Below are 11,162 nucleotides of genomic sequence, written 5' to 3'. Positions count from 1 at the left end.
TGTTAGTTGAGTTGTCGCCTTGCAAACAACAACAACACGCGTATCGCGCATGTTAGCAAAGGATGAGTCCAGAGCCGGCAAGGCGCCACATAAATATGCACAGTATGCTATAAAAGATAAAAAAATTCAAAGGATCCCATAAAGAATTACACAAAATCCGAAATTGTGTAATACTATTGGACCACGTGGGTACCAGCAAAATTCAACCTCATGCGCACGTTAGCGAAATCGCAACCATTTTGGCAACTTCAAAACTCTCCCTAACAAAAGAAGTCTCCGTTCATTATTTTTTTTCCCAGTAGAAAGTGCGAAGAAACTTAACACAAACTTTAGGGTATCCAATTTCTTGACTCCTTCCCTCTTTATTTTCCCACTAATTGTCCCGGAAGATGTCATCGTTTGTTTCCTGATAAAAGAACTCAAAGTTGCAGTTTAGATTTTGATTAGGTTCTGGAGTTCTTTTTGTGTTTGGTTGTTGAGAAAGTAGTGGAGAGAAGGAAAATCGAAGCCTCTTCTAAAATAACTAGCACCAAGTCAAAGTCCTGTTACATTAGGCTTAAAAAGAAAGTTATATTACAATATTTTAGCTCCAAGATTCATGTTCTTAATTGCTGATGTAGTTTCTGTTTTGGTTCATGCACTGAAACTTTGATCTTGGCAGGTTTCAATAATTGTTTGTTCTGTACACTAATATACGTATTTGATCTGTGCACTCAGATTTTAAACATAGTTTAGGCTAGAGTTTCTAAGGTGAAGTGATTTTGAAATATTGAGCAACAAGCAACAGCATCTTCAACATTGAATTTGAGTATGACGCGTGCTAGTTCTATGAGATTGTCTCATGAACTAAGGGTTCACAATTGTCATGGATGCAATAATCAATATACTGTAAGCAATTCTTCATTTTTATTTTTATTTTAAATTCATATGAATTGAAGTCCAATAAGCGAATACAAAACTGAAATTTACGTGGTCTGTTTATATTTCCCTGTTTTTTCACAGAGTGCGAGCAGAGTGCAGCTGGTTAATGCCAATCTCTCTTCTCAATTCTTGGTATGGATTTAAAAGAATTACACGTTACTTAGAAGCAATCCCTCCCAATTACTAGTGGTCTTTTGTTTTAAATTTCTCATCTCAATCTGTCCATGAAGGTTATTGATGCTACTGTTTTATTCTCACCCTGCGTTACATTTCTTTTATGATGAGTTTTTATTTATTGTGAAAGAAGAGTCTGAAACCATAGGAATTTCTGTGTTGCATGTTTAGCGACTGGATCCTTGGGGTCTTCATTTTCTAAACAGCACACGTGGGCCACCGAGTCCTGTACCTTCCAGATGTAATGTGTTCCTCTGCCGATCTGTTCTAACTCCAGGTGGAGGGAATGAGATTCCTGTTCTGAAATCTGCAGCATTGGCCTTTACAAGGTATATTCACATGTCATTTACATCTTTTGTGTCCATCCCTGCAGAGCATTTGTTCAAATGGGGCGACTGAATTTTGTATCACATATCCACATACCAATGCAAGCGTTGTGTTAAGATTTTCTCCCCTTTCTATGGTTATAGCTTAATTTCTGGTTTATATTTGGTATTTGAGTTCACAAGCTGTATTTAACACAAAAATATTTTCACTATTTTCACATCTTAAATGTGAATTGCATGACAATTTCCTGCAATACTTCATTTCCTTTCCCCCCTCTTATGGAATGTGTTGTCTAGAAAGAAGTCTTTTTAACACTTTTATTTTCACATCTTAAATGTGAATTGCATGACAATTTCCTGCAATACTTCATTTCCTTTCCCCCCTCTTATGGAATGTGTTGTCTAGAAAGAAGTCTTTTTAACACTTTTGATGTGTCATGCAGGTCCTATGATGCTCTTCGTGGAAGTAATCTGGTGCTTAAATTGATCCCAGCTATTGGTATCATTACCTTCGCTGCATGGGGACTTGGCCCACTCATATGGTTGGGAAGGACTATTTTTCTCCATGTATTGATTATATTACCATCTTACATGCCTTTTACTTTAACAGGGGTCTAATGATCCCTTAATCCTGCTTTGTTATCTCAATCATATAATTCCAGATCCACTCCTTTCTGGCAATTTCCTGCAGAAATCTGATAATAGTTGGAAAAAGAGTAGGACTCATTATGTTATGACCTCTTATCTTCAACCTTTGCTGCTATGGACTGGAGCAACACTCATCTGCAGGTAAGAAGTTGACTTAATTCTTTTCCAGATACAGTACCCATCATTCACTTAGCACTAACTATAGCCAGTATATTTCAGAGCATTAGATCCAGTAGTTCTACAATCGGAAGTGAGCCAGGCTGTGAAACAACGACTTCTGAATTTTGTTCGTTCATTATCAACCGTGGTGGCATTTGCCTATTGTTTGTCCAGGTATGTCTGCCTGGATCCCACACTTAGTCTTTAGGAATTATATCCATTTATAGTTACTCTTAGAAATGGTCAAATACTTGATTGCTGGTTGAAGGGTTCACTGCTAGCTCTTTCACTTCCACTAATCACTTAGCAACCCAATTTTTATGTTGGTTTCTGGTTACGCATATTGGTTGTACTTTTACTTTCAAGCTTCAAGTGCTGTTGGCTATCATTGGATGTTGATGATATGATACCATTCTTTCAAGGTTCTAGGTTGTTGATTGTCCTAGTATTTTGGTTTTCAATTTCATATGAGCACTTGGAACTATGTTTTTAGATATGACCATTTTTTTCCCTTTACAGCTTGATTCAACAGGCACAAAAATTCATCACAGAGACAAATGAATCCAGTGATGCGAGAAATGTATGTTTTCCATGATTTTTAAATATTTCTACTATATTTAACATCTTTCTAGTGCTGCAGTTCTCAGGAACTTGTAGTGGAGAAGTGCATACTTTCATCATGGAACACTTGGAAGAAATAATTGATTAAATGTGGTGACCAACACTGAGACGGCACAGAATGCTAGGAATGTCTTATGCATATTAATGTGTTGGATGTTAGAGAATAATATAAATTATATCTTGGGACCTCACTTAATAGTTTAAACTTTTGGGTTGAAATAGTTCTTTGACACTGTGTTTCTTAAAGTGGTCTATAATTTAATTCTTGGAATCAATGAGATCCAATGTGTAGCCAGATGACAAAGTATCTCAAGCCAATACATCAGCTCACCTTCTACTGAGTTCCCATAATAACCAGTGCAAGCTGCTTCCTTTTTTATCGATCATGCCATAATTTCCAAATGTTGGAACGCCTGCCATTCTCTTGAAAGCTATCACGTTTTAAAGCACATCATATTTCTATTTGTTTTAGGAAGCATATCAGTGTTGTGTTTGATTCATTTGTTTTGTTGGGAAGTTTTTGCTCAAGGACTCACGTGATTATAAATTTACCTATAGAGAGGTCGCTTGTGATTTAAGCGCGTGAATAAAGTAGTTTTTTCTTGCTTTGGCAGATGGGCTTTAGTTTTGCTGGAAAAGCTGTTTATACTGCAGTCTGGATTGCTGCTGTATCTCTGTTCATGGAATTGCTGGGTTTCTCTACACAAAAGTGGCTCACAGCTGGAGGACTTGGTACAGTGTTGCTCACGCTTGCTGGTCGAGAGGTAAATTATGGCTTACTAGGCATATCATTACGACAACTCATTGTGGATTCTAATATTGAAGATACATCATGTGATTTTTGTTGACCTTAAATGGATCTTCACTTACCTGATTGGTTTGTGCATTCAGATATTTACGAATTTCCTTTCAAGTATAATGATCCATGCTACACGGCCATTTGTTTTGAATGAATGGATTCAGACAAAAATTGAAGGTTATGAAGTTTCTGGTACTGTTGAGGTTTGTCTTTTTCTCCTTCATCTTATTGTGAAGCAGGAAAATAGGGAGTATGAATAAGACTATTCAGAACATATCATGTATATGCACGTTATTTTTTCTTCAGTCAACTTCATCTAAACTGAAATAGGAATCAATGATATGATTCCTTTCTGTAAAAGAGAGAAGAAACTGAATTCTAGGTGCTTTAACCATTTATTGTTCTTTATCTAATTAAACCCTCATGCTGTTCCAGCATGTGGGCTGGTGGTCACCAACAATTATAAGAGGCGATGATCGTGAAGCTGTTCACATTCCGAACCACAAGTTCAGTGTGAGTATTGTGAGAAATCTTAGCCAGAAGACTCATTGGCGCATCAAGACCCACCTTGCCATCAGTCACTTGGATGTCAAAAAAATTAATGTGAGGAGCAATACCAGTTCACCTGCTTGTAAATATTTTATAACAATCTAGTGCTTTTTGGTGCTTCTTTGACCTGAAAGGAGGATATAAGTTAGGCGCTGCATTTTCTACATGCAGAATATTGTAGCTGATATGCGCAAAGTTTTGGCCAAAAATCCGCAAATTGAGCAGCAAAGGTTGCACAGAAGAGTTTTCCTGGATAATATCAATCCAGAGAATCAAGCTCTTATGGTAAGGTTTTAATTGCATTATACTTCTTCTGAGTTGAGATTCTTTCACCTGCTTTTACAATGAAAGCCCTTACAAGAAAGTTGAAGTGACGTCTAGAAAGAGATAACGAGAATTCATTTCCTTGGCCTTATTTTTGATTAATTTCTCTTTGGTAGTGAAATTTCTTTATTTGTCATGATTGTACATTTTATAGTGTCAAACAACATGCAGTGTCTGGTGACTTGAGTTTCTGGACTTCATCAGTTTGCATCAATCTTTCTGAAATGATGTTTTTACTGGCTCATGAATGTTGAACAGTATCAATGAATGTCTACCATCAGAAAAATAATCAAACCTGAACTTTCCCAGATCACAATTATGAATCAACTGAAACATATAATTCTCTTTCTTCGAGAAAAAGAGATCTATTAGATCTCTTACATGTAGAGGTTGCTTTTTCTGCACAGTCACATGTGATGTTTTGTAAGGCATCTGGATGGCCATATCTTCCAATTGTCTGACATTTTCTGTTGGGTATCTCAACTGTGTGAGCTTTTCGAATGTGTTTATTATGGGTTTCTTATTTAGAAACACAACATCAACCTTTTTTCCATGTCATAATGTTTTTCTGATGCAGATTTTGGTTTCATGCTTTGTGAAAACCTCACATTTTGAAGAGTACCTGTGCGTAAAGGTAAGACTTAATTTTTTATTAATACTTAAATGTGATTGTCCAGATATTATAGGCTATGATGACAAATAGTTTATTTCCGTTGCTGTTGTTAATATTTTCTCTATTGTATCTGAGTTGCAACTGTTAGAGTCTAGCCATGCTGTGATTATGCATCTATTACTGAAGGATATATGAAAGAAACCTGAAACAAAACTCGCAAAGAGATTTCACCGTTGTCCAGAAAGCCTTTGCTCACCAACCAAGCATTCTGACAGCATTGTTTGGGAAGCTGAGAGACCATTAATAGTAAATAATGGCAGAGCCACTCGGTTCCTATAAGCCATCAGTTATTGGTCATCTACTTGATGTAATAACATTTGGAATGACAATGTATTGTTTTATCTGATGCAAGAGAGATCAACCTTATTGGATAGGGCGACTGTTGATCTGCTCTATCTTAGTACTTGAAGCAAAACTGACCTGTTATTGTTAATGGAATGGTACAGGAAGCAGTCCTCTTGGATCTTCTTAGAGTTATCAGCCATCATCGTGCTCGGCTTGCCACACCCATTCGTACAGTACAGAAAATATACAGCGAGGCTGATTTGGAGAATGTGCCATTTTCTGACTCCATTTTCACACGTTCTGGAGCCACTGCTAACCATCCATTATTGCTGATTGAGCCCTCTTATAAAATTAACAGTGAAGATAAAGTTAAAGCTTCAAATCGTTCACTTCGTGCTAATGAGGAAAAGGATGCAAAGGTTGAAGCAGCCCTGGTATCTGAGTTGAAAGCAGATACCAAGGCTGGATCAATGCCAGTTGTTGATTCAAAACGAGATAAGGTCATTGCAAAATCTACCTCCAACTCCAGCACAAATTCTAAGGTCTCAGATATCTCGGCATCTGATCCTCAACTTATCAGTTCAACGCCTGAAAACTCAGTTAAAAACAGTCCTGGAGCACAGCAGTCTAATGGAAATATGGGGGATAGATGGCAGGAGACATTGGGACCAAATTCTGAATGCATAACCTCTAATAGAGCAACGCCTGAGGGGTCCTCAGTTTCTAACACAGAATCCGTCGGTGAAAGAACTGAGAGTCCTGACATTTCACAGAGTAAGCAGGATACTGAGAGATCTGTTGCATCACCATTAATGACCAGACCTTCATTGGAGGAGAACATTGTTCTTGGTGTTGCTTTGGAGGGCTCAAAACGAACTCTTCCAATTGAGGAAGAAATGGATTCATCTCCTTTCCCTTTAGAATCGAAGGAATTGGCTGCCAGCCAGAATGCAGGACCATCTCCTTCTGGCAAGGATAAGAAAGACAGTCGTGACAGTTCCTAGCACCTCACAAAGCGATTAGCAGGATGAAGGTGACCAGAAGCTTGTTGTAGTTTATGCCTCTTTAACCATTAAATTTATGCAAGAACACGGCAGCTGTGTTTTTAAACCTTGCTGCATGCAGTTCATTGTCATTATTAGTAGCCTATATGTGTAAATAATTGTCAAATTGAAAGTTAGGGCCAATCAGAAGGTTTGGGGGGGGGGGGGGGGGGGTGGGGGGTAGGGTCTACAGAATCTGTTTACAGTGGATACTCGCCGGATGTTTCAGTTGAAGGAATTATATTTAAATTTCTGAGATATCATATTCATCATGGATGATTGAGTTAGGAAATCGGATTGATGTATCTTGCAGACCAATTATCTCAAGCAAATCACAGTTTCTAAAGGTACACAAATACCATCTATCTACCACAATGACTCAAGATTTCGAGTTCAATGTCATTCGGACATGGCCGCCTGGCATTTGTTTGTATTATTTGTCCTAATTTTCAGAATTTCAAAAAATGGCTTTCATAATGGAACAACAATAGAAGATGCTTTTCCAAGTGGCTAAATTGAATTCACCACCCACTCTTTCACAATGTGACTATTAAATGCAACATTATCGGAAGCTGAAATTAAATTACATCTAAACATCAGAATGTACAAGCCACAAACAGAGTTTACTAGGACATCAATGCTTACAAAAATGCAATCTCAAAATTTAGTACCCATCCCAGTTACGACTGACACGAGCAGTCAGGGATAGGATATGTATATATCGACTGCCTCTCCTTTCTCAGCCTGATCTGCCCTTGTCTACTTTTATGCCCACTGAGAACTGCATACTGAAATTCTGGCCATTCTATGCTCTTGTTCAGGAAAAGCGGGCCCAGCATCACCATGTTTGGTCTTATGGTCTTCAGGTTTAGGTACGCTCTATGTCCAACCTGATAATAGAAGTACCCTGTCACCTTATGGTCGACAAAATTCATATTGCACCACAATATTCACACATAAAATCCAAAGTTATACATCATGGTTAAATGCTACTTGTGGTATTGCAAGAGTTCCTTTCGCCAGAGACATTAGATATGACTGAGAGCATTGGATCTAACCTTTTCCATGAAAATTCATGATATGGATAGTACCTGATGCCATCTATGATCTTCAAGAAATACTTTGGTTTTATTCAAATAGCAGATGCTTAGAAATATAAATCAACAGAGATCTTTTCTTCTTACCAAAGCATTATGCATATTTCCCGGAGAAGCAGAGATAAAGATGTCACTCTGCAAACTCACATAATAGTCAACTGCAGCCAACAAGGAAGCCTTGCCATCAACCTTTGCCAGTTCCTCTGCAGAGGCAAGGCTCTTTTTATGATCCACAAGGGGGAATAATTTCTTTAAAGCAGAGATCCTTGCTTCTCCACCATAAACCTGAAAATGGCATCCCTCCAACTGTTAAATTCTCACAGGAGAGCAAAGTCTATTGTTTCAGCAAGGCAATTGACAAACAACATACAATACTAACTTGTGAATCCTGAAATAAATGTAAAGCTTCCCAAGTTTCAAGAGAGAAGGTACGATACTAACCTTGTGCGATGCAAGGTAGAGACGGGTGCTATTGCTGAAGCCCAAAGCTGCTAGCAGCAATCCAATCTCTTCAGGAGTCAATGGACAACGCCCTTGTTTTCTCAATGCCTCATCAGTGAACTGAGAGTTTAAGACTCTTCCCTGCCAAAGCAATTGACGGTATTTTGCTAGAGCAAGTCTTTCAGCTTTACCCCCACCAAAATCACATGATGAATGAGCAGCCATGTCCTGAACGGGGTCAGGTTACGGTAAGAGCTATTGAAAAACATGCTTGCTTTAAAAGGAAACTCTAGAGTGATAAACAAATAGTATGTGATAGTAATCAAAGGCAATCATCAAGATGGGTGATTATAATGCATTTGTAGAAGCAGGTTTTAATTGACAATGCATGATCAACAAACAATTTTTAGATTTCTTAAAGACTATCGAGGTACGCACATTTACAAACGATGAAGTGCAAGAAAGTTCATACTTTCCAAAAAAAGGTGTCCAATTCTGCAACTAACTCCTTTAATATAGTCCAAAAAAGTTCCCAAATTCAAATATGAAAAGTTTCTGTCCATCATTTGAAAGATTTGAAGAACATACTTTATCAAAGCGAAGATGTAACACGACAAACTTTCCAGACCCCTCTGATTCGGTATCATTCATCCTCTCCTTTAGGAACCCAGTTCCAGAGGTATGAAACTTCTCAAACGGGTGGCGGAGACGATTTACGAGTGCATCTCCTAACACTCTGATATGAGGAACAAAAGTTAGTGCATGAAAATTGACTTTGCAACGTAGGCGTTGGATATTTGGGGGCAATTTGTCAAAAGCCAGGCGGTGAGAAAATGGGGCAATGGCAGCAATTCCATAACTGCAACATTAAAATTCAATTATGAGTGCAAGAATCAACACAGTGCAGTAAATTGAAGATATATTGATTGGGGTCCTTACATATTTTCCAGCTCAAATCATGAACTAAGATAATTCAAGTGAATTTTGGCAGAATAGCTTAAAATGCAACGACGAAATTGAAAGCAGAGGTAGCTTATAATAAAGCACAATAGCTTTAATTGTCATGTGGCTCTTCAAACAAAATGATGCCAAGTAATCAATGCATAAAGCAAGCCACACTGCTCCATTTGTTTTTCATTTTGACAACACCCTTTGGTCACCAACCTAGCTATTCTTCAATTATTTTCCTTAATGAATACAAGTTGAATAAAGAATGCCTGAAAGTAGACTTATCAACGTGCAAGGAGGACATGCCAAAGAAAATCCATAAAAGGAAAATAAATTAATAAAAGAAAAATAGCAGAATTTGAAATAATTACCCAACAGATCCAATAAATCACGAGGAATGGCTTTCTTTTAACTCTGACAATAAAATCATTGGGGTTCTCAAAACAATTTAATAAAAAAATTACTAACCTCTGCAACACAGGCAATACATTTTCCAGATACCAGTCAGCTGAACCATGGACAGGTGCTGTTTTGATTCTCATAGCTCGTATGCCTGTAGCATAATACTCTCTTGTGCTCCACCAGTACTCAATGGGTGGCTCTTTAACTATTGCAACATCATGACTTAGGGTATCAATAAAGTGTTCCACATCAAATATATCCGCAAATGAACTGCATGCAAGAACATGTTCACTTTAAGGTCTCGAGTTTCTACAGCAATCTAGAATGCAAGAGAGGTTGCAAAGGCAGCTTACTAGCAAAATACCTTGTATCTTGCCAAACAGCATTCACTTCAAGGTGTGGGATCACAAGTGTTGCATTCAGTATTTTGGCAACGGCGACCGCATCACATATCTTTAGTAGCAAGAACAAGAAATCACTGTAAGGATCAGTCAAATTCTCACAGAATGGATTTAAAAAAGGAAAAGAAGAAAAAACAGACATGTATTTTGGCAATTCAGTTACTTACTCCCATTCTTTGTTGGTTCAACCCTCCATCAAGAAACACTTGGATATATCCTTGGGACTTTGTTGGCAACGCTTGAATAACATTAAATATAAGAACCCTCGTTAGAAATTGTATTTTCTCATTTATTTCCTAATTTAATTGAAAACGAGTCTGGTTTATTATTTTAGCTAATGCTTACTGTGAATCGTGGTGGGTTCAATGCAAGGCTTCCATCCTTGGTAAGGCAAAGGAGACCAAAGCTCATTCTTTTGTCTAACAGGCTAACAAAATAAAGAAATAAAAAATGATTGAATGAAAAGGTAGAAAACTGCAAACTTGGAATTTCTTGACCAATTTTAAGAAAGAAGAAAAGGGGGGGCACACACTTACAATATGGCGATCTAAAGCAGCTTTCAGTAGAGGCAAATGCCTGGGTTTTGGTGCATTCCACTCCTGCAAATGCAACGAATTTACAGATTAGTACAGGCAAAGATAGATATGAAAAATGTTGGGAATAGAAAGCAGAGCGTACGGAGAAGAGAGAAGGATAGGATCTGCTCAAAGGGCTGAAGAGATGAGGAGATAAAATGGGTAGAAGAAGGACGAAAAGCGCAGCAAAAGCCATTCTCTGTGACAGATTCTGGTGATGGTACTTCATGAGTTACCCGATTCCAGTTTCTAAATTCGGTTTCGGAAATCTGAAGCTAATTTCATTCTCCGATTCGATTTCACAGGTGAATGCTCAACTGGTAACTCTTTGTTTGCTTGCGGGAAAACGGGAAAGCGGTTGGTTTTTTGTTTTGGATTGATGCTGCAAGTGATGCGTCGTCTATGAACTTAATGACATGTCTTCTTCATTGTGAATCCACGATTCAGATTCACGTCCACGGCCCATCATTGATCATGATAGATTAGCTAACGAATTTCTCGGCCCAAATAGATTTTTTTAGTCGAATTAACAAAAATCCAGTATGCAAATAAAAGTAAAATATATTAGTTAACCGTGTCTATTTTATGGTAATTTTTAATTATTTATAATGAATTATATTAAGATTATAAAAGTAGAGGTTAATTTACGAGTCTCCAATAATTCTTAACAAGTCTCATTGACCATAATTGCTATGTGAATTCGAAACACAAATTATTACTTTTATGATATACCGAATTAAAAAATTTTTTCTAGTGTTAAAAAATGATATTTTCAT

General features: G+C 37.5%; 2 protein-coding genes across 4 annotated transcripts; one reads left to right on the top strand and one right to left on the bottom strand.

Moving 5' to 3' along the window:
* Positions 1 to 255: 255 nt before the first annotated feature.
* LOC133691904 (mechanosensitive ion channel protein 2, chloroplastic-like) lies at positions 256 to 6,589 on the top strand. 2 transcript variants are annotated; one of them, XM_062112526.1, is made up of 13 exons: positions 256 to 888; positions 1,003 to 1,053; positions 1,267 to 1,424; positions 1,865 to 1,988; positions 2,113 to 2,210; positions 2,289 to 2,402; positions 2,748 to 2,808; positions 3,464 to 3,613; positions 3,741 to 3,851; positions 4,084 to 4,251; positions 4,369 to 4,482; positions 5,099 to 5,155; positions 5,641 to 6,589. In XM_062112526.1, exons 1-13 carry the CDS (start codon positions 811 to 813, stop codon positions 6,481 to 6,483), a joined length of 2,127 nt encoding a protein of 708 aa, XP_061968510.1. In that variant the 5' UTR covers positions 256 to 810; the 3' UTR covers positions 6,484 to 6,589. The 2 variants fall into 2 exon arrangements, with proteins under 2 accessions (XP_061968510.1, XP_061968511.1); XM_062112527.1 differs by lacking the exons at positions 256 to 888; positions 1,003 to 1,053 and having other exon boundaries at positions 1,285 to 1,424; positions 1,865 to 1,963.
* Positions 6,590 to 7,017: 428 nt separating this feature from the next.
* Positions 7,018 to 10,774, bottom strand: LOC133691906 (O-fucosyltransferase 31). Of its 2 annotated transcripts, none has more exons than XM_062112529.1 (10): positions 10,490 to 10,774; positions 10,348 to 10,410; positions 10,157 to 10,238; positions 9,979 to 10,049; positions 9,764 to 9,863; positions 9,477 to 9,615; positions 8,649 to 8,919; positions 8,061 to 8,288; positions 7,707 to 7,904; positions 7,018 to 7,412 (listed from the first exon to the last, which is right to left on the bottom strand). In XM_062112529.1, the coding sequence occupies exons 1-10, from the start codon at positions 10,613 to 10,615 to the stop codon at positions 7,203 to 7,205; spliced, it is 1,488 nt and encodes a 495-aa protein (XP_061968513.1). In that variant the 5' UTR covers positions 10,616 to 10,774; the 3' UTR covers positions 7,018 to 7,202. The 2 variants fall into 2 exon arrangements, with proteins under 2 accessions (XP_061968513.1, XP_061968512.1); XM_062112528.1 differs by having other exon boundaries at positions 9,477 to 9,680; positions 9,775 to 9,863.
* Positions 10,775 to 11,162: the final 388 nt, after the last annotated feature.

This window comes from Populus nigra, chromosome 4 (genome assembly GCF_951802175.1).
Source record: "Populus nigra chromosome 4, ddPopNigr1.1, whole genome shotgun sequence".
Classification (NCBI taxonomy): domain Eukaryota; kingdom Viridiplantae; phylum Streptophyta; class Magnoliopsida; order Malpighiales; family Salicaceae; genus Populus; species Populus nigra.
Note: the sequence above shows the minus strand (reverse complement) of the source record. Positions and strands in the feature narration are given on the sequence as shown.